This window comes from Polypterus senegalus, chromosome 1 (assembly GCF_016835505.1).
Source record: "Polypterus senegalus isolate Bchr_013 chromosome 1, ASM1683550v1, whole genome shotgun sequence".
In the NCBI taxonomy this organism is placed as follows: Eukaryota; Metazoa; Chordata; class Cladistia; order Polypteriformes; family Polypteridae; genus Polypterus; species Polypterus senegalus.
In genome coordinates this window covers 276,462,901-276,487,191 of record NC_053154.1, presented here as the reverse complement: position 1 = coordinate 276,487,191, position 24,291 = coordinate 276,462,901, and the positions used below count along the sequence as shown (strand labels likewise).

The following is a 24,291-nucleotide window of genomic DNA, read 5'->3' as shown; positions in this document are numbered from 1 at the left end:
ATGATTTTCATTTGACTAAATGCCTTCCACTTACAATTAGGAGCAAAACAAACCATGCACAATTCTTCCTTCCTCCTCCAAAAGAGCATTGCCCACTGTCTCCCAACTCCAACTCAGTTTAAGTGAGGCAGCAAGGCTTTCTTTTAAACTAGACCCAGGAGCTTCTTCCAGTCTCCTCTCCAGGTCACCAGGAGCATTTCTGGGTTATGCTGCCACCAGGGCAGTCCTCCAACGACAGTGTACTCCCAACAGGGCTACACGGGATTGCACACTACAAAAGCATTTCTGCATGGCTGTGCAATTGAGGCCTGTAAAAGTCCCGATACATATGCATCTTGCCTTACACCCAGTGCTGCTGGAATAGTAATAACACATTCATTTTTATTCATTAAAATAAGTGTTGCGATAGGTTACTTGTTACTTCAAAAAGTAATCTACTTAATGTGTGTTACTTTTAAGGTGTTACCCAACTACTCTCCAGATTGTGTTGCTGAGTTCAGCATTGTATGTTCAGCTCATCAACACAAATTTAGCAATTTATGAAATATTGAGACAGATTATTTCAACGAAGAAAAGGAATGATGTGATTGCTTCAACATTTACCTCTGGAAATGTATTTCATGGACACATCTTCCAATGGCTACTGAAAGCTTATGCGAAGCAAATATATACACAGGCTGATAGAGTGCAACGGACATGCACAGACTACAAAATCCTTTACAGTAACCTGGTTAATGGGTTTACGTTGTCATATAGTTGAATTATTCACAGAGATATCTACTTTTGTTAATCAGGTTTATCAGAGGCCAATAACCTGATTTCTCTAATTGGAATAAGAGATTACATGTCATTTTAGAAATCACATTTCTGGGAATAGCTGGGTTATTAAAGAATGTGTAAACACACTAAGTGAGATTTAAAAAAAGGCACTGACAAAATGGAGAAGAGTAACTTTGCATATGATAAAGCAGTTTCCTGGTTCTTCAACAAGACTTGGCTTTGCCAGAGAGGCAAAATAAATATTATAGCTAAAAAAACATAACTGTTACATGTAATCCAGAGAATAATATCCACAATCTGAAGCACTGTGGCAAAAGTATGAAATTTTATTGTATGAAACTTGTAGTTTGAAATCTGCATTTTAATTTTTATACTGTAGCTCACTATTGAAAATGTGAGGTCACTAAATAAATTCCCCTGGGGGAGAAATAATATGACCCCAAACCAAATTTTGACTGACACAGTGGGGAGCAACTTTGCATATCTGTGCCAAGTCCCAAAAATGCCTGACTGGTGCTTCCCTGATAAAATTGCAGATCACTAAACAAAATTAAACCCATGGTATTCCTCTTTATAAATGAACAATCTGTGCAAAATTGGGAAGAGATAGGCGCAGTGGTGTCGAAATGTGCTGTTATCCCTAGTAAACCAGCTAACAATGAAATACCATCATAATGTATTATACCTTTATATTTTCTAATAGAAACAATATATATTTTAATTCTTAAAGTAGTGTGTCAGCAGCAACATTCATGTCTTTGGTAGCTCTACCTAATGAAGTCAGTAGACGGATTGGGAGAGCATGGGGAGGTCATGAGGTTGCTGGTAAGGGGTGTGTGGCGCTCCCGATATCTTGACAAAAGGACAAAGGTCCAAATCTTTACAGTCCTGGTAACTCCTGTTTTGCTATATGGTTGTGAGACATGGACCCCCACATACACATTGCCAACCGGGCAGTTTCATCATGTTGTGGGTGCAGCAACGCACTGTTCCAGTGCATGCTCCTCAACTTGACCTGACCTGACCTGTGTGTTACTTCTTCAGCCTTTAGTCTGATATAATTTCATGAGTGGCATCATTTTAATTGCCATCTTCTGGGTAAATCTTTCATAGCAGCAGGCATATTTTGCCTAAAGTAATATTTTTATTATACAATACCGATAAACCCTAGTTTTATTTAATGATGTATTCTTCAAATTTGAAAAACTGTGATATTTTTCATACTTTGTATTATACTACATACCCAATAAAAGAAAACTTTATTTTCACTCTTGTAGAGCAATTGGTGCCAACCCTCTTTACTGTGATTGTCATTTACGCTGGCTGTCCGACTGGGTGAAGACTGGCTATAAGGAACCCGGCATTGCACGCTGCGCTGGTCCCCCTGGCATGGAGGGTAAATTGCTCCTCACCACACCAGCCAAAAAATTTGAGTGCCAAGGTGAGGTTTATGATTGTTAAAAATAATTGTTAATACCAGATGTCATTTTAAAGATTATTTTTATTTGTAGCTCTTATACGTCCAGAAAAAAATCATTACCATTTTATTTGCTGCAGTACAAATAAGCAGTGATATTGTGTTACTATATACCATAATTTAGTAAACATTGTGTTGGAAAGTACAGTATGCACATTAGTTCTACAGTATGACATAATGGTTGTGGATCAGATTACATGTTATGCTTCATTATCTTATTATAAAGAGAATGTGCCTTCTGGAAACATTCAGCCCTATTCACTTTTTCACATTTTGTTATGTTGCAGAGCCTTGTGCTAAAATCATTGAAGTAAATTTTTTGCATTCATCAAACAAAATGAAATCAATAAAAGGATTTTAGGAATTATTGCAAATTTATCAAAAAATAAAAAACTGCAATATCACATTGACACGTATTCACATATTGATAATAGGTGCTTCACATTCTATTGATCATCGAGATGTTTCTTGATTGGAGTCCATCTGTGATCAATTTAATTGATTGCATAAGGCTAGGAAAGGCACGCATCCCTCTGTAGAAGGTCCCACAGTTGACAATGTGTATCAGTGCAAAAACCAAGCTGTGAGGTTAAACAAAGTGCCTGCCAATCGTAGAAATAGGATTGTGCCAAGGCATGGATCAGGGATGGCTACAAAAAATCTTTTGCAGCATTAAACATTCACAAGACCACAGTGGCCTGTGGTCTTAAATAAAATAAGCTTGAAACAATAAGGATTCTGACTAGAGCTAGCTAATTGGCCAAACTAAAAGATCAGGTAAGAAGGGCCATTCTGGCTGAGCACCAGGGAACATTTGTGGAGATGGGAGAAACTTCTAGAAGGACAACCACTGCAACAAGACAAGTTGGGGAGCATGCACTGGTACAATGCGTTGCCACACCCACTACACGGCGAAACAACTTGGGATCCCAGTTTGCAACCCCTCAGGCAGAACCCCCCATCTGCCGCAGTCAGTTATTACGTGGGAGACACCTTGGCCTGGTCCAGACACTCGGGTCCCTAACAATAAGGATCTTACGAGCCGGGTCACCCTCTGGGAAACGCGCCACATGGCCGTAATGCTATAACTGATGCTCCATCACAATGCAGGTAATGTGCCTCATTTGGGACTCCATGAGCAACCTCTCATTCGACACAAAGTCAAACCAATGATACCCAAGGATTCTCCAAAGAAACACAGTACCAAAGAAGTACAGTTTTCGTCTCAGGTCACTGGATACCGTCCATGTCTCACAACCATATAGCAAGACAGGGAGCACCAGGACTCTATAGACTTGGACCGTCGTCCTTTTGCATATATATCGGGAGCGCCACACACCCCTTTCCAGCAACCTCATGGCCCCCCATGCTCTCCCAATCCGCCTACTGACATCACAGGAAGAGTCACCAGAGACATGAATGTCACTGCAAATTTAAGTAAACCTCTCAACAAGGTCAACACTCTCTCTGCAGACAGACACACTGCTGATGGTTGTGCCCAAGAGGTCATTAAAGGCCTGGATCTTGGTTTTTATCCAGGACACTCACAAGCCCAGACCCTCAGACTCCTCACTCAGTCTCTCAAGTGTCCTGATCAGAGCCTCCATTGACTCCGCGAAGATCACAGCATCGTCAGCAAAGTCAAGATCCGTGAACCTTTCTTCACCAACAGATGCCCCACAGCTGCTGGACCCCATGACCTTGCCCAACACCCAGTCCGTACAAGCATTGAACAGAGTAGGAGCAAGAACACACCCCTGACGAACCCCAGAATCAACTGGGAAAAACACAGAGGTCCTGCTTCCACTCTGCACCGCACTCACAGTACCAGTGTACAGGCCAGCCATGATATCCAACAACCTCGAGGGGATCCCATGAACCCTGAGGATGTTCCACTGGGCAGCTCGAGTCAAACACTTTGCGAAAATCGACAAAGGCTGCAAAGAAACCCTGCTGATATTCGCATTTGCACTCCATGAGAACCCTCAGTGCCAGGATGCAGTCAATGGTAGACTTCTTAGGTGTAAAACCAGACTGTTCCGGTCGCTGGTAGGTGAGCAAGTGATCACGGATCCTATTAAGGACGACCCTAGCAAGGACCTTTACCCGGCACCGAGAGCAGTGTTATCCCTTGTAGTTGCTGCAATCCAGGCAATCACCCTTCCCTTTCCAGATAGGGGTGACAAGTCCCGTTTTCCAGTCAGTTTGGATGATGCCAGTCTCCCAAATGGAAGCAAAGATTGCTTGCAATGCCAGGAGGAAAGCCTTACCCCCATCCTGGAGACGTTCACCCCGGATACCACAGATCCCTGCAGCCTCCCCCCCCCAGCTGGTTCACCACCTGTGCAATCTAGGGGGATTGGATGGTTTACAGCTAATTGAAGGATCAGCCTCAAGAATCGTGGACCCAGAGCCAGTCCAGCGGGTCACAACTGCAGCATCATCTGTAAGGACCATTGCATCAGCTGCCCTGACTGAGACTCTCCGAGGAACAGATTCAGATCTGCGTAATGCTTCAATTTTCTGTAAGCAGGACATGGGTCGCTAGACCACAGATGGTGTGTCACTTGCTCACAGATTCCTCTAACAAACGCCTCTTTATCTGCCCTCAGAGCCCTCAGAGCCATCCTTCTCAGTTCCCGGTACAGACCAGAGTTGCCATTGAGCCATGCGCTGTGGCTCCTCTCGATGATATCCAGGGTGCCCTGCAAGATGAATCACCTCCTTCTGGGAACACCGGTAACACTAACACAGCCCTCAGCAACCTTCAGGGTCTTGTCACAGAAGGTCTCCCACATCACATTAGGATCGGCAGAAATCTGAAAGTTCCTCACACAAACTGCATGCAAACCCATTAGAAACAGTCTGGTCTTGGAGTCTGGCCAAGTCCATGTTCATTTTCCTAGTAGGTGGTAACCTACTGGACCTAAGCTGGATCCTAAGAGTAGCAACAAGAAGTCTGTGGTCAGAATTCACAAACTGGGCACTTTTCTAGACCCTGCAGTTTTGCAAGAGCCTGCAGTGTCTGCTCACGAGGATGTGATCAATCTCCTTCACGGCACCACCAGTATTGGAGTACCAAGTCCAATGATGTGGTTCCGGGCACTGGAACCAGGATCCAGCAATTCGCAGCCCCTGACCTTTTGCAAAGTCAAGGAACATGGAGCCACTTTCACCACAGTCACCAGACCCATGGGGACCGAGACAATTCTCATAGCCAGCCCTGTCAGTGCCAGTGGTTGCATTGAAGTCACCCATGACCAGAGGAATGTCACCTCGTGGGCACCCATCATCCACCGAGCGAAGCTGCGAATAAAATGTCTCCTTCGCTGAGACATCACTCACCGCGGTCGGAGCATAAACTAAGACAACACACAAGGCACCCAGAGAGTGCCGTAATCTGAGTCCCATAATACGCTCGTTGAAAGGAGTGATATCGGACACCATCGGAAGAAGCCAATATGCTACAGCAACAGCTACTCCCCAAGTATGACAGCCATCAGAACGACCACACCAATAGAAGGTGTATCCACCTACAGAGATCTGGCTAGTCCCCAGTCTGCACACCTCAGAGAGTGCCACCACCGAAATGTGAAGTTTACGCAGCTCCTCCAACAGCAGAGGAAGATGATGATCTTACTGGAGAGACAAGACGTTCCATGCGCCCACCCATATGGGCCATTTCAAATTGGGACCCAAGTGCTGCCATGCAGCGGCAATGCCTCAGCACCACACTAGTTCTGATCCCCAACAGACCCGACCCTGTTTACCCCCATCCCCTTCATGATGCGAGCAGCCTTTCTTTGGGCGGCTGTAACAGAGCTACTCCCACGGTGAGCAAAAAGGAATCCTTTCTGTAGTCTCGGAGTTTTGTGAAGTTTTTTTTTTTTACGGTGGCTGGAATGCCAATCCTGCCACCAAACCCCATGATTTCCCAGCAAGTTGGAGGACTACTTGCAGGGCCGGATGCAGTTTAACGTTATACCCAGGACAACCACTGCAACACTCCACTAATTTGTGTTTCATGGCTGAATTGCCAGATGACACATCAGTGCCCGCTTGAAGTTTCGAAAATGCATCTAAAGGACTCTCAGACTGTAAAAAACAAGATTCTCTGATGTGATGAAACCAAGATTGCCCTCAATTTTAAGCATCGCATCTGGAAAAAACAAAGTACCACTCATCTTCATCTTTTCAGTGACAGGAAAGACTCATCAGGGTTGGGGGAAAGCTGAACGGAGCAATCTACAGAGATATCCTAAGGAAAATCTGCTCCATGGTGCTGTGGACCACTCACTGGGTCAACGGATCACCTTCCAACAGCACAAACTAAAGACAGCGCAGAAGTAGCTTAGGGTCAACTCTATGAGACCTTAAAATAGCCAACCACCAATGGTCTCCATCCAACATGACCGAGCTTGAAAGAACCTGCAGAAAAGAAAAACAGAAAAGCCCCAAATTCTGGTGTACAAAGTTTGACATGTTATAACTAGAAGACCCCAGACCGTAATCACTGCCAATTGTGCTTCAATGAAGTACTGAGTAAAGGGTCTGAATACTTGTGTCAGTGTGATATTTCAGTTTTGTATTTTTTGTAAATCTGAAACCAATTCTAAAATCTTGCTTTTCCTTTGTCACTCTGGGGTATTGAGTGTTGCTTGAGGAGGATAAACATAATTTCTATTATTTTGGCATTGAGCTACAAGTTTACAAAATTTGTAAAACATGAAGGGATCTGTACTTTCTGAAGGCACTGTAAGTGTGTATGCTTGTGGTATTTATATAATATACAGTATATACACACACACAGCACACATACATACAGTGTGTGTAAACGGGGTCTGAGCACTTTATATGTATACCTCTGTGCTAATACTAATAGTCTTCTACTCCAAACAGCTAACCTTGTGGCTCCAACTGAATATATTTAGCATGTCACCAACAGTAGACTGGTCAAGATGCACAGCCTAAATAATTTTGACAGTATTTTAATTTCTGGCACCAAAACGGAAAGGTTTGAGCATCTCAAACCTAGAAATGCTAAAATACATGCTGCTCTCTTGGGATTTTTATGAACTGCGGTGTAGAGTTGCTGTGATAAAAAAGAAATCTGTGAGTAACAGTTCAATACGAAAAAAAAACACCTTTCTACTGAGAGTAGACAGAAAGGAATGGGCAAACATTTTTAAGAGAACAACTGTTTACAATAGTGGTACGCAGAAAGACATCTTTGAATGCACAACATGTAAAAGATTGGCATTTCTGAGTTATACAGCATCAGAAGAAACTCTGAGTTCAACTTCATTGAGCTAAGAACAGGAAGAAGAGGCTATAGTAGGCATTTAATTTTTAAAACCAGACAACTGAAGTTAGGAAAAGTGTTGCCTTGTCTGAAAATATTTTGAGTTTTTGACATCCAGATGGCAGCGGCAGAATTTGGTGTAAACAGTAAGAATCCACGGATCCACCATGTTTTATGTGAGCAGTACACACCGATAGTGGAAAAGTAATGGCATGGTAAATGTAGGATGTATTAGGCAACTCAGTACTATCTGAATGCCTTCAAAAGTCAACAGTGTATATAACCATTGCTGTTGACCATTCCCATCTCATTATGGCAACAGTCTACCAATTTTCAAATAGATATCTCCCAACTAATTTCACAAACATGACTGATCTCAGTTTATTCTAATGGTCTGCATAGTCCCTGTATCTCAATCCAGCAGGGTACGTTTGGGATAAACGCGAACAGGAGGTTCAATGAGTGAATGAATGGCTGAAAACTCTGCCACAACTGTTTGATTGTGATGAGTCAGCATGGAAAAAAAAAATCCCTAAAAAATATTTCCACCGCTGTGCTGAATCCATGCATAGATGAATTCAAGCTATGCTAGTGACTAAACAGGGCCTTACTCAGTTCAAGATAGTCATACCATACCATGTTCTTTTATCTACTCAGAAAACAGAAAAACTGAATTAAGTCAGTATTTATTTATTTATTTTCAGGGTTCAGTATGTCAAAAACATATCACAAAACCTGATTTCCATATGTATATTGTAATCAGAGAGCCCCAAACCACAGACACAGTAACATAATACACATTGTATAAATAAAATAAAAAGGATATTTATTCCACAAAGCACCTTTTCACAGACCTCTTTCCATCAATGTGCCACAATTATATAATAAATAAATAACAAACAAACAATTCTTCCTCCTTCTTCACCTCTGCTGAGTGTTTTGCCCACTGCCTCCCGACTCTGACTCGTTTATGTGTGGCACTGCCACTTCTTGTATAGGGAATTGAACTGCTCCCAACTCCTGCCTATCACTGGTCCTTCCATCGATTTACACCGCCTGGGTACAAAGTTCTTTATTTGTCCCGCCAGGCAATCAATCTGTGTTGTCGTGCTAGCCTCCCATCTGGGTAATGGGTTCTTCTCTTTTCCAGCTGGGATGCCCGTTCTCCTCCTACAATATATAACCTATCGACATAAGCTGCAATTCTGATATTATTATAAGAAAAGTTCAAAATGAAGAACTGTCTAACCCATTAACAGCTGTGTTTGGGGTTCTTCCAGAGGGGTTTAAAGTGGAGAAAGACAAACAAATTGTGATTGCATTCACTACAGTGTTGGCACGCAGACTTATTCTGATAAACTGGAAGAACCCAAACTCTCCTCTTTTAAGTCAGTGGGAAACTGAGGTGTTATATTATTTAAAATTGGAAAAATCAAATACTCAGTTAGAGGATCTGTGCAGACCTTTTTCAAAACATGGCAGGATCTAATCAGTAATATTTTAAAGTTCATAAGTTCATAAAGCACAGAGAATTTTTTTTAAATTAGGTATGTTTACAAGCCTTAACTTTAACGTTATTTGGCTTGCTCTCTCTCTCAGGGGTGGGGATCGATCTGTTCTTAACTCAATTCTTCTTTTTGTAAAAACTTGATTGCTTTGTATGGATTGTAATAAAATTAATAAAAAAAAAAAATGAAGAACTGTGTCTAAAGTGAACCACAAGTTGCACATTTTCCTATTACAAATCCTTTAGGTTTAAATTGTAGCAAAACTGATGTTTGAAAACCTAGTTCTGTTTGCACAGTATATATATATATATATTTCCAAATGATGATTTGTGTTCATTTCTGCATTGCAGGTCCTAAAGATTCTGCTGTTCTTGCTAAGTGCAGTCCATGTCTGTCTAATCCATGCCAAAATCAGGGCTCCTGCCAGAGTGATTTAAATGAAATGTACAAGTGCATCTGCTTACCAGGATTCAAAGTAAGCCTCAACTTTCCCCAGCACCACATCCTGAAATGTATAACAGCAAGTTGTTACAAGTAATGATGTTCAGTTTCAGGTTCCAGCTGATCTGATGTTTGTGAGCTATGTAATGGAATTCATGTTTGTTCTTCTCCCCAAAACTGCAGCTTTAACTAGAAAATATGTTAAATTAAACAAATATCTAGATTACGAGTTGTGCTGTATTTAAATATTATGTTTTGTGTTTAACAATAAGTACAGTATTTTTCAAGCTTAGGTTACTTTTTCACAATTACATTGTGAACACATTAAATTGTATTCGCAAGTGAAGCTTTTTTTTTTCATTTAAAAAAATTCTGTGCATGGTCTTGTGGTTTAAAATGGAGTCTATGGGGCACTTTCGTAATTGTTAACAAAAGTCTTTAAAACGTTCCAAACACTTTAACTTTGAAGCAGCAAAGGTTTTAGATTCAGAAAACATGCCTTCCTTGTTAAACAGAGCTGTATTAGCAATGGAAATGTTATTTACTAGAAAAGTGAATACTTTATAGATTATTAATACTTGCTTCACAGGTCTAGCGTACTGGGTTTGAATCTTGTGCCCAGTTGCTGTTCATGTGGAGACTGCACATTCTTCCACAGTGAAACTGGGGTTTCAGTCCACATTCCCAAACACATTTTAGTTTAGTTTGTGATTCCGGATTAGTATTAGTGGGAGTATAGATATAAAATGACAACTTTTTTGTCTAAATTCTGAGAAAAGATGTTACCCTAAACTAGAGCTCAACAAGACAAAGCCAAATGGACACTGTATCTGTCTAACATATGTAAGGTATTACCCTTAAGCACAAGAGCTCATGCATATGGAGAACCAAACAAATATAGCAGACCCATTTAGTGCAACAAAAAATCATAAATTTAATAAAAAGTAAAAAATGTAGGCATACAAATATAAAAAATACTATTCAACAGCTTAGACACTCACTCTGTACAGCTAAAAGGCTACTAAAATAACACTGTTGGCATAATATTTAGTTAGCAAAACACTTCACAGATAAAGACAAACTACAGCAAGGCTGATACGTGACACTGCTATGTTAAACACTCAAAGTTACAAAGGTATTTCTTATACCGCTGACTGAATTTACTAACAGAAGAGTTGAATGTGATGATTCTGGGAACTGAATTGCTTCAGCTGCCACAATCAAAACTGCAATCCACTGCTGTCCCAAGGAATTTCACAAAGGGTAACTTTTACTCAAATTATTTTTTCAAATGGCAGTTTTTAATAAACAAAAAACATGCATCAAAAAACATGAATACTTAGATTAAAAAATGTTCCTTGTTAAGAAAAACTCTGCTCTTCCATTGCAGCACTGCCAAAAGTTCATGCCTGAGCATGACACATTCTGTAAATACAAGTTACATTTTAAATGCATGCAACACGTTTTCTAAGTACATTAAGCACATTTTGAGCATTCTGCTAAATTTTCTAGTCACATAAATGTTGCCATTGTTCTTGTAATTTGTTACTGAAAACAAATTATCTGAGCACAAAAGCAGAGAGGCAACTCATTCTTCATTCTTTTACACAATAGGAGTAATTATTTTTAACCAGCCAATTGAGAGAGACATGGGAACACACATAATGCACTCAATGGCTCAAGGCTCAGAATTTACAAAAGTATGTTTTTGGGGTTTTTTTGGGTTTTTTTGTTAGGCAAAATGTTTTTAAAAGTTTACTTAGTTTGACAAAAAGTTCATTAGTTATTTTGTTAATCCACTTATTTGAATGTGATATTGCTGGGAGGTGTGACTTGTCAGAGCGGCATTAGCACACAGCAGGAACCATCTCTACGTGGAGCGCCAGTCTATGGCAGGGCAAAAAAATATCAAAACAAACCATCAAATAATCAAAGGCCTGCTTATAATGCTAACCAACTACTAATGACAAGAATATGAATGATAGTAAATAAATTAATATACTTAAAGAACATACCAAAACAAATTGGAAACGTAGGAACATTTCTATATTAAAAAATAAAATCAAGTTAAAAAAAATATACAGACCAACATTCATTTAAATCAGAAGAAATAAAGAGCTCTGAATCATTCTAGCCAATGTGCTGATGTAGAGTAAAACATGTATCTCAAAATAAAAACCTATACTCTGTATGCTGCAGCTTCTAAACCAAATGTAAAAATAGTTTAGCTGTTATTTAGTTTTGGTTGTTTCTGTTTCAAAGTTCATAAAGAATCTTACTATGCACCGTATTAAAATACACCTTTCAAATTATACTTTTAAACACTGAATAGGAAGTCCATCCATGGTTTCTTTTCGGTTTGCAGCACAGTTGAGTACCATCAAATCTACCTCTGGACACAAAACCGATAGCAAGCAGCTAATAACTTTTTTAAAAATGCCATACTTGTCTTGAGCCATTGAGTAACTGGTATGAATGTTCCAGTTGAGAGCTGATAAAAGAGGTGTGCCTTTCAAGTGGCAGGTTAGCAGTAGTAATGATATTCAGTACTCTGTTGATCAATTGCTAGTGATTAGCTAAGCAGTGAAATGTAAATTGAAGTGCACAAGTAAACATTGTTAGCTGATTAGCTAATGTGTGTAACATATGTTGATTAGGTGAAAAGAATAAAAGAAACAAGTTATAAAGAAAGAACCAGATTAACAGTTTCATACCAATTACCTTGTTTGTGCGCTACAAATTAGAACAACAACACATGGTACCAGAAATGTGTCATTCTCACCCACTCTTGAAGAACTGTAAGACTATGCAGAATTAATTTTCTTTAAAAAAAGAAGTAGAAGACGAGGACTAGGAGTCTAGGAGGTTAATGATCGCCATTGACAGGTACAAGAATGTTAAATAGTGAGCAGCAGTTTATAAGCACAGTATTTTTTATTATTCAGGTGTGCCAGGATTGTATGAAGTGCAGTGGGCATAAATATCTCCCATATTTTGCTGTAGCGTTTTGAAGTACCCATCATGAGTTGGGCCAGTGAGCATCGGGACTTTGTTGTTCAGGAGTATTATGAGAACAACCGTTCTGTGAAAGCGACATAGAGAGCCTTCCATACACGCTTCGCGTGCAGTCGAAATGCATCTGTACCAGATCGGAAAACGATTTTGCTATGGATTTCTAACCTTCAGGCAACTGGGCCCACACAGAAAAGAAAATCACCTGGCAGACCTAGGACCGTTAGAACAGCAGAAAATGTGGAAGCAGTAAGAGCATCCATTCAGCAATCGCCAAGGCGTTCCACTCGAATCTTGTGCTATCTGTTTTATTTTCTGAGATAATTGTTCTGTGTTCTTCCTGAATACTGTCTATATCCCAGTGCAAGCCAATACCAATATTTTACTAAGCAATCTGCATAACATACTAGAGGAGTATTGATATATTCATCTTTCAGGATTATTTATTGTAAAAAGAGGAGGAAAAACAAAAGGATTGTTTACATTCTGTAATCTGGGACATGTTGAGGAATTCTTCATCAGATTAAGAGTATGCAGCTGTCATAAACATATTCAATGTCAACTGCAACAGTAATGATGTACGCAAACTGAGGCAGGGTTTGCAGATAATGCACTTAATGATTAAAACTAAAGCCAAAACCAACTGCATCCATAATTTCTCACCCTAGTAAACTTAATGTATTCTGCATCTTCTTTAATTGTGGTAACAAACTGTATTCTATGCGGCTGCCTACATTACCTTATTATTCCTCCTTCTCTGTTTCTCTGGATTACTTAAAGAGAAGGTTTAAACAAGTCAGTGTACTAAAGGTATCTGGTTCAGGTGGAAGTTTTACATTTTATTAAAAAGTCTGTGTTAACTAATCAGTTTGTGTTTTTATAGATATCTTTAAATATTTTACTGAGAGAATCTGAGTCCTCATCTGATTCAAAAAGACAATGATTAAGTGATAAACACACTGCATATTTGAGATCCTGACTGGTGGTTGTACTGGCATCTTATTCACTCACTATATGAGAATAACTAACTGTATTGAATATTTTAATGCTCATATAACAATTACTATATGTTAATAAAACATACATTGCCAATGCCACAAGAGAGATATCATGTAATGCTGCACAGGTTCTTTCATAAACAAAGCTTTAGTATGACAAAACACCTCACCTATGTGTGTCATACACTGAGAAGTAGTCAACATTGCTTTACATACACTCATTTAGGGATTAATGAAAAAAGTCAGATTTTAAGGGTTAGGGTTAGGGTTAGGGACAGTAAAAATGTAATGTGTTTGATTTTTTGCCAGGTTCAAATCTTAAGAGTCCTTTTTTGGATAAAGGTATGATTTATAGAGGGCAAAAGAATAAACTTGGAAGGATGTGGATAGTAATAAAGGAGTACAACCTCTAGTAGATAGCAAAGAAGGGAATAGAATAGTAGAAGGGAATGTAAGTGGTAGTAAAAAGATATTACTCTCAGTACAAATGTGATATACAATGCACGATTATAACATGGTAGTATACAGAATGGCAGGATAGAAAAGTACATCATCCACAATCATCCCACAAAACTCAAGGCTGTTCATGTAAGAGTCAAGTATTTGTAGATGACTAAGCACATCAAATCAGAAACATCTCTCATTTTATCCTTGTTGATTTCTTATTTCATTTGGACGTCAATGGCAGTCTGTAACAGGGTTACTGGACTCTTAAACTTAGGCCTATTCCTTAGAGCAGGGGTTGCCAACTCTGGTCTTAGAGGACCACCATGGCTGCAGGTTTTCACTCTAACCCTTTTTTTAACGAGTGCCCTGTTTGTGCTGCCAATTAACTTCTTGTGAATTCATTTTAATTGAATTGCTTTTATAGGATTTATTCCCCTGAATTTCTTCATTTCTTCCTATAAACGGCCCCCAAACAGAAATGAAATGTGAAGACCAACTAAGTCAGGGCCTCAAACTTCAAACAATTTCACTCCAACCAGCGGCTTAATGAGGTTCTGAGTCTTGTTGTTATTTAAACCAGTTCATTACTTCCATGGCTTGTTGCTGCTCTCATGGTGCATTAGCACCAATTTCTGAAATTATTGATTTTCTCTTTTCTAAGAGTACCATTAAAATGTTTTGGGGACCTGAGCAGATCAGCATTCCTTCATCTTTCTTTATTTTCAGATATAGTATGATGGACACCAGTTGTTTTGGCTCATTTTGTATCTCATTATTGTTTGGCTGCTAATTAAGGAATAGGAAACAATTAAGGGGTCTGAGCCTTCAAGAGCAAATCAGTTCAACTTAGTTCAAAAGAAGTGAATTAGTATCAAAAACAGGTCACTCATTAAGAAAAGGGTTAGAATGAAAACCTGCAGCCACGGTGGTCCTCCAGGACCAGAGTTGGTGATCCCTGGCTTAGAGGACTTCAGTCATGACCCACCTGGGAGCCAAGTTTTTAATATCAGTTTTGTTTTCATCTGCCACGTTTAGAATTAGCAGATCACAGTCGAATGTACAGTATCTTTGGTTCATTTTCCAGAAGATGAAAGAATGCAAAAAAGTAAACAACCAAACAGTGAGGAAAGAAGACAACATCCCTGAAAATGCTGCCATATATTAATAATTACAATTTAGATTATGCAAACAATGTCATTATTTGTATTGTTTCTAAGGTTTTTTTTTACATTTTATATAGTTCTTTTTATATAGCTTGACTGCAGTTCATAAAATGAAGCTGTGAGATAAGGAATGAAGGATTTATTTTTAAACCAGTATTTTTATAAAATGACCTCTTATGTCTTCTGACTTCAGGGAAAGGACTGTGAGACAACTGTTAATGCTTGTATCAACAACCCGTGTGAAAATGGTGGCAGCTGCCTTTCAAATACAGGTGATGTTGCAGGATTCAGGTAAAATATAACACTTTAAGTAAATATATACAGTCTTTAAAATATTTGTTTTTCAGTATACAGCACACAAAACCTAAATTATGTCTTCTTTCACAGCTGCATATGTCCACTTGGATTTGAAGGCTTAAACTGTGGAATAAATATAGATGACTGTGAAGACAATGATTGTGAAAATGGTGCTACATGTATAGATGGAGTCAATAATTACACTTGTCTATGTCCTCCTCATTACACAGGTAAGATGAGGAACACTTCCTACATACTGTACATACAACATATAATATCCATCCATCCATTATCCAACCCGCTATATCCTAACTACAGGGTCACGGGGGTCTGCTGGAGTCAATCCCAGCCAACACAGGGCACAAGGCAGGAAACAAACCCCAGGCAGGGCGCCAGCCCACCGCAGACATATAATATAAAACAAATAATTAATTATCATAGATCTTTATTAGCCTTGATCACTACTCGATTGCAATGATATTAATAATGCAGCAAAAGCAAATATCTAAGTAAAATATTCAAAGTACAGAGGGTGTTATCCATCTGTTACCATACCTATTCAAAATTATGGGGGCCAGAGCCTATGCCAGTAGTTTAGGCGTTGTGGCAAGAACCCTGGGCAAGACACTAATCCATCACAGGCTCAATCTCACTGCCTCACAAGAACAGGCTGGAATGACCCTAATACACATATATTGAGGAGGAAAAACAGGAAAGAATCTGAACCTACACAGTAAGAACATGCAAACTCTGTATGGACAGAGACCAAGATGGGGATTGTTAGTGTTTGAGCCATATTTTCCAGATCTGTGAGTTAACAGCACTGGTCGCTTTGTTACCATGATGCCTATTACGAATACCTGAATGCATTCATTTTAAATTAGACCCCTCATGCATAAATCTTCATTAATTTGGTATGACTTTGCAAAATTTCAGTCCTAAGTTCACATTATAGTTTAACACATGATATGATCTTAGGCATAATTAACAGTTGCTTCACTGACCATTTATGAAATTAATTCTTAAACCTTTGGCAGGGCCGTGAACTGAGTACATGTAGTAACAATGAAAAAGATGACTTTTATAACATTTTTATTTAAAAACTACCATGTTTGTTTAATTTGATTTGAGGAGTCTTCCATGTCTCCAACAGAACGTTCAAGATGCGAATTGTATTAACTACTCACTTTATAGCTTTATTACGTGCATTGTTAAGGCTTTGTCACAAAACAGTATATGAGTAATAGATTAATTGTTTTCAGCACCTAAAGTGTTACCATTATGTTTGCATATAATGCACAAAGCACCCATTGTGACAGCCCATGTCTGTCTGTCTATCAGCTTGAAACAACTTGCCCGCTGATGGACCAATTTTATTAAAAAGTGGCACACTTATTCTTCAAAGAAATTTGTCAGGACAGTTCAATTTTTGTTGACTGTGCAGTGCAAACTTTTGAAAATTCAAACTCTTTCATTGAAAAGCATGAAGTTAACCATTAGAGTATAAAAAAGTAACTTCTCTGGAAATAAATTAAAGGAAAAAGCAATTAGGGCGGCAAAGGTGGCACTAGGGGTAGCACTGCTGCCTCGCAGTTAGGAGACCTGGGTTCGGTTCCCGGGTCCTCCCTGTGTGGAGTTTGCATGTTCTCCCCGCGTGGGTTTCCTCCCACAGTCCAAAGACATTCAGGTTAGGTGCATTGGTGATTCTAAATTGTCCCTAGTGTGTGCTTGGTGTGTGTGTGTGTGCCCTGCGGTGGGCTGGCACCCTGCCCGGGGTTTGTTTCCTGCCTTGCACCCTTTGTTGGCTGGGATTGGCTCCAGCAGACCACCGTGACCCTGTAGTTAGGATATAGCGGGTTGGATAATGGATGGATGGATGGATAGTGTGTGCTGACTAATATTAATAGCTAGATGAGGAACTATTTCAGTTGCTCTTCTCCTTTAACATGGTAATATTGACAGTGATTTTATGCTAATATTGGTCACTAGCTGAAATACCCAACATTGCCCGGGAGGAAAATAAAGTGTTTTATTTAATTGTTTGAGAAGAATATAATTAAAAAAAAACACAAAATAAATGAACAAACAATGAAGATTCACTAATGTGGTTGTCTTATGGTCTGCTATGTATGTTATCATCCAGTTGATGCTCAGAACCGGCCAACTCTATTTAATTTCAAAAGCAACAGAGGCGCGGTGGTGCTCAAACATAAAGAATGCTGGCAGTCACCTCCAGTTCGCCCTCTGGTGGTCATTCTGAGTGTCAACTGGATGATGACAGGCATACAAGACCGCAAGATCACCCCCCACCCTACCCAGAAGGGGGTGGGTTAGGGTTGATTTCACCCTACGGTATTTTTAGTCAAACAATGAGAAACGTGTACCAAGTTTCATGAAAATCGCTCCAGCCATTCAGAGGTGATGCTGGAACATACATACATACACATATTGACTTCTATATATATAGATTATGCATTAATAGTAATTTTCCAGTAGCTAAATTTTGAATACTACACTATTGGGTATACTTTCAAAAAATGTTATGTTTAAGAAAACCCAACAATAGCTGAGATCTTTCACCACTAATACACATCAATCAATGCCATTTTCACATCAAGCCACCACAAACCTATTTAGATTACATTTTTAACCCTATTGTAAAATGATGTTAAAAAGCATGTATTTAATGTAATCTACTAACACGTGTAACTGCATTCTGTTATCGCAATTACTTCTGAGTATGACTCATTGTTACAAAACTAATAAGCAAAAATGTACAAACTGGATTCCAAAAAAGTTGGGACACTATACAAATCGTGAATAAAAACTGAATGCAATGATGTGGAGGTGCCAACTTCTAATATTTTATTCAGAATAGAACATAAATCACGGAACAAAAGTTTAAACTGAGAAAATGTATCATTTTAAGGGAGAAATATGTTGATTGAGAATTTCATTTTACAACAAATCCCAAAAAAGTTGGGACAAGGCCATTTTCACCACTGTGTGGCATCTCCCCTTCTTCTTACAACACTCAATAGACGTCTGGGGACCGAGGAGACCAGTTTCAAGTTTTGAAATAGGAATGCTCTCCCATTCTTGTCTAATACAGGCCTCTAACTGTTCAATCGTCTTGGGCCTTCTTTGTGCACCTTCCTCTTTATGATGCCAAATGTTCTCTATAGGTGAAAGATCTGGACTGCAGACTGGCCATTTCAGTACCCGGATCCTTCTCCTACGCAGCCATGATGTTGTGATTGATGCAGAATGTGGTCTGGCATTATCTTGTTGAAAAATGCAGGGTCTTCCCTGAAAGAGATGACGTCTGGATGGGAGCATATGTTGTTCTAGAACCTGAATATATTTTTCTGCATTGATGGTGCCTTTCCAGACATGCAAGCTGCCCATGCCACACGCACTCATGCAACCCCATACCATCAGAGATGCAGGCTTCTGAACTGAGCGTTGATAACAACTTGTCCTTGTCCTCTTTGGTCCGGATGACATGGCGTCCCAGATTTCCACAAAGAACTTCGAATCGTGACTCATCTGACCACAGAACAGTCTTCCATTTTGCCACACTCCATTTTAAATGATCCCTGGCCCAGTGACAACGCCTGAGCTTGTGGATCTTGCTTAGAAATGGCTTCTTCTTTGCACTGTAGAGTTTCAGCTGGCAACGGCGGATGGCACGGTGGATTGTGTTCACTGACAATGGTTTCTGGAAGTATTCCTGAGCCCATTCTGTGATTTCCTTTACAGTAGCATTCCTGTTTGTGGTGCAGTGTCATTTAAGGGCCCGGAGATCACGGGCATCCAGTATGGTTTTACGGCCTTGACCCTTACGCACAGAGATTGTTCCAGATTCTCTGAATCTTCGGATGATGTTATGCACAGTTGATGATGATAGATGCAAAGTCTTTGCAATTTTTCGCTGGGTAACACCTTTCTGATATTGCTCCACTATCTTTCTGCGCAACATTGTGGGAATTGGTGATCCTCTACCCATCTTGGCTTCTGAGAGACACTGCCACTCTGAGAAGCTCTTTTTATACCCAATCATGTTGCCAATTGACCTAATTAGTGTTTATTGGTCTTCCAGCTCTTCGTTATGCTCAAATTTACTTTTTCCAGCCTCTTATTGCTACTTGTCCCAACTTTTTTTGGGATTTGTTGACACCGTGAAATTTTGAATCAACATATTTTTCCTTTAAAATGATACATTTACTCGGATTAAACGTTTGATCTGTCATCTACGTTCTATTACAAATAAAATATTGAACATTTGCCATCTCCAAATCATTGCATTCAGTTTTTATTCACAATTTGTTTAGTGTCCCAACTTTTTTGGAATCCGGTTTGAAATAACTGACTCTTGTATGAAATGAAAAAAAAATTCTCCAAATTTCATAACAGTTAACTTAGTTTCTGAACCCACCTGAACGTTACGCCATGCATACATTTTCTAACTTTTTTCTATTTGTGAACAGGTCAGTCATAAATCATCAATCTATGTGCAGAACCTGCTTATTCCAGTTGTGGGGTCATAAGAGTGCCAGAGATTGTCTGTTATCTATCTACAGTATTGAGAGCAAGACAGGAAATAAAGCTACCCAGTGCCAGTCCATCCTGTAGCACACAGGCACACTCACACTAACAAATGCTGCACCATTTTATAGGTACCAGTTAGCTTAACACATATTTTTTTGTGATGGAGGAGAAAAACAGGAGTACCTAGAGGAATAAACCCACGCAGTATTGTTTGTACTGAAAGGGTTTAGGGCTAGGTGTTTGAAATGCAAATTTACAGCCCTAACCTTCATAAGTTAATGCAGCCAAAATAAAAATTGGGACTTTTCTATCTTGTTTTTTTAGTTCAGGCTGCTTTTCAAAATTTAAGTCCAAAAAATACAGTAAATCTCCCAATGTAGCCTTCATTAATAACTGTATGTGTATCCACCTACTACAAATGATTAAAGAGCCAACGGTACCTAAAAATGGTGACACTATCCATCCATCCATTATCCAACCTGCTATATCCTAACACAGGGTCACGGGGGTCTGCTGGAGCCCATCCCAGCCAACACAGGGAGCAAGGCAGGAAACAAACCCCGGGCAGGGCGCCAACTATTACACTAGCATTGTGTTTGCAGTGGTCTGCATCATATTGCAATGTGATACACGCCAAAAGAATATTTTTTCTAGTCTGCATCTCTGATGCCATGTGCTTGTGTTCCAGAATACTAGGAGAGTGGCATAGTAGAGCTGTGTTTCAAGGTCAATTTTAACATTGAGTACCAGTGTTTAACAGAACAAAGATTTGCATTAGTTTACATATTGAAAGGCCTGCTTGATGTCATCCTGGAAAGTACAGCGCTACCTTAATTTTTACAGTTTTTCAAAATTACATGCGTACCATATCATCTGTTCATTGTTTTAGTCTTTTATGACCGTTTACATGAAATAATAATAATAATACATTTTATTTATACAAGGCGCCTTTCAGAGAACTCAAAGACACCGAACAAACAATAAATAAATAAAAAACACAATTATAAACAACTTAAAACATCAGAAAATCTAAAAATTAAAACCAAACAAAACCACTATAATTAGGAGGAAGAAGAAAAAGCCATTTTAAACAAATGTGTTTTAAGTTTACATTTGAAAGATGAATATGATTTGATATTTCGGAGATCCGCAGGTAATGAGTTCCAGTGCTTGGGAGCAGAACGGCTGAAAGCTCTGCTCCCTATGGTGGTTAGACGGGCGGGAGGAACGGTCAGATGGGTGGAGGAAGAGGATCTAAGGTTACGGGATGGAATGGCAACATGTAGAAGGTCAGACAGATATGGAGGTGCGAGGTTATGGATGGCCTTAAAAGTTAGTAGCAGAATCTTAAAATCAATACGAAACTTGATCGGGAGCCAATGAAGCTGCTGCAAGACCGGAGTAATATGGTGAAAAGATGGGATTCCAGTGATGATACGTGCTGCAGAATTCTGGACTAACTGAAGCTTGTGAAGAGATTTATTAGGGAGACCAAAGAGGAGTGAATTGCAGTAGTTCAGCCGAGAAGTGACAAGACTATGAACAAGAAAGGCAGTAGTATGAGGAGTGAGGGAGGAACGAATGCGATTAATATTACGTAAGTGGAAGTAAGCAGACCGGGTGATGTTATTAATGTGACATTGGAAAGATAGAGTGCTGTCGAGAATGACACCCAGACTCTTGACCTGAGATGATGGGGAAACAACAGAGTTATCAATAATAAAAGAAAGATTATTGGTTTTGGATAATGATGATTTTGAACCAATGAGGAGAACCTCAGTTTTGTCACTGTTTAATTTAAGAAAATTTGAAGAGAACCAGGATTTAATTTCAGAAATGCTGTCAATAAGTGAGGGTGGTGGAAAAGAGGAGGTGGGTTTACCAGCAAGGTAGAGCTGGGTGTCATGAGCATAACAGTGAAAATTAATGTTATATTTGCGAAAAATATTGCCAAGGGGAAGAAGGTAAATAATAAAAAGAAGAGGCCCCAGGACAGAGCCTTGGGGCACACCAGAAGTAACAGCGGTGGGTTGGGATGTGAAAGTTTTAAGCTCTATGAACTGAGTATGAAATGTATTAAGCATGACAATTGTTAGAAAAAAAATAATGAATGCTTTTAAAATTTGCAACATAGTAAATCAACATAAACCAGCCAATCACCGTATATTTCACAAAATATGTTAACTTCACCTCTATCCATAATCTTTCCAAGATGAGTAAGCTTATATTAAATATATTTCAGAAGCAGTTGCTTTGCTGCATAACTGAATGAAAGAGCAGTAATCATCCACTCCTCCATCCATTCTCAGGAGTATTTCTGGAGCCCACCCTTGTTTTCTTTAGGCACAAGACAAGGACCAGTGGTAAATGAGGCGAGAGTCTGTCTTGGGCACATGCTGTGCAGTATTAAGCATTTCCCATTGTGCTGCCACTAGGAGATCAATGTTGCAAAGTGTTTTATTTAAAGTATTCACTAAATAATGTAGCTTCTTAATTACGGTGCTCAAAAACTTCCTATTAAATGTTGGAATTCAGATACACAACTAGATTCAGAAGAATGTTACACTCTGAGAATTGCAGCAATTATCAAGTACAGTATAAAAAGTCAAGTGGCCAGATACTATATACAATGAATAAAACTACAAACCAAGAATACAGTTAAAAGAATATTGTTGCGAACTAATCTATGCAAAACAGGCAAAACATTTGTGGTATTTCCTGCAACTTTTGTGAAAATCAACTATTTAGCCTAACTAGGTGACCTTGTCCACAATTAAGCTTAGACTCATTGGTGCATTGTTTAAATCGAAGTGCACAAGTGACAGCTAGGCTTCCTTTAATTGCAGAAAAACTACTTTCACCGGTTCCTTTAGTTAAAGCTACACTAATGGATGGTAGTTTTTCACATATTTGCTATTTGGTTGCCTGATAAATAGCCAAATATGCGTTAAAGACCTTGGCATTTAGTTCAGACTAATGTCTTTGGAGAAACAGATACCATTAATATTTTCTGTATTTTTTGTTACAGAAATAATTATATTTTGTCATTATCATGCAGAGTGATTAACTACCTTTTTCCAGGGGAATTGTGTGAGGAACTGGAAGATGTTTGTTCACCAAAGAAGAACCCATGTAAAAATGACTCCAAGTGTGTTGTAGTAGCCTCAGGACCAAAGTGAGTTATCGCTCTCTATAAACGAGGCTGGCTTTATGCTTCAGAATGCACATAACTTACTGTAATAATGAAATCGCTCAGTCACCTCTAAATTAAGTATCATACTTTTCTTAGATGTGAGTGTGCACCAGGATTTGTTGGTGAAGACTGCAGTGTGAACTATGATGACTGCGGGGACCACCGTTGCCAGAATGGGGCTCAGTGTGTGGATGAAATTAATGGTTACGCTTGTATTTGTGTAAAAGGCTATAGGTGAGTAACATACAGTGTGTACTTAAAAATCTGGAATTTTTTGTATGTTGTTATTTCCTAGATAAAGTATATAATTATCATATTTTTGCATGCCGGTTACAAAAAATGTCTGAACATATTCTGGATGCAGAGAACACTTTCCATGTATGACTTTCCTAAAAATATTCAGTTCTCTAGTGCAGTCTCCAATAGATAAAATAGTTCTGTTTTTTATTTACTACAGCGGCCACATGTGTGAGAATTCTGCACCTCCTCCTACAGACCTGTCTCTTTGTGATATAGCAGAGTGTCAAAATAATGCCCCCTGTGTTGAGAAGAGTGGCCGTGCTATTTGCCAGTGTCTGCCAGGGTTTGGGGGCTCACGTTGTGAGAAGCTGGTGAGCGTCAACTTTGTGGATCGAGATTCTTACTTACAGCTCAGCGACCTTAAGAACTGGCCACATGCCAATATTACTTTGCAGGTAGATAAGTATTTATTTATTTATTTATTTATTCACATTTCCATATATATTTACGAATATGAATTTAAGTCTTAGGTAGCATGGTGACGGAGAGGTTAGTTCTGCTGGCTGACAGCTCCAGATTCGTAAGTTTTTAAATCAAATGCCAGACACTGTCTGAGTTGACTTTCCACATTCTCTCCTTTTGTGTTTGGGTTTTGAACTGCATAGTCCAGATTTTGGTTCCCCCGATACAAACGACAGGTATGTTAGTTTAATTGGATTCTCTAATTTGGCCCTGTGTAACAGTGTGTGTATGAATGTGACTAGCAGTGGACTGGCTGTCTGTTCACTGTTGATTCCTGCCTTACATCCATCATTGAAGGGAAGAGCATTGCCCCCAAAAAACGACGACCCTGAGAAGGATCAGCTCTTAGAAACGGAATTT

General features: G+C 39.3%; 1 protein-coding gene across 1 annotated transcript in view; it reads left to right on the top strand.

Moving 5' to 3' along the window:
• Window positions 1-24,291, top strand: part of LOC120542482 (slit homolog 1 protein-like) — a 349,841-nt gene that overhangs the window by 306,471 nt on the left and 19,079 nt on the right. Inside the window, exons 26-32 of the mRNA XM_039774990.1 lie at window positions 2,058-2,221; window positions 9,418-9,542; window positions 15,322-15,419; window positions 15,516-15,655; window positions 23,058-23,151; window positions 23,266-23,403; window positions 23,627-23,864. Of these exons, the coding sequence (XP_039630924.1) occupies window positions 2,058-2,221; window positions 9,418-9,542; window positions 15,322-15,419; window positions 15,516-15,655; window positions 23,058-23,151; window positions 23,266-23,403; window positions 23,627-23,864 (997 nt within the window). The remainder of the gene's footprint in view (window positions 1-2,057; window positions 2,222-9,417; window positions 9,543-15,321; window positions 15,420-15,515; window positions 15,656-23,057; window positions 23,152-23,265; window positions 23,404-23,626; window positions 23,865-24,291) is intronic.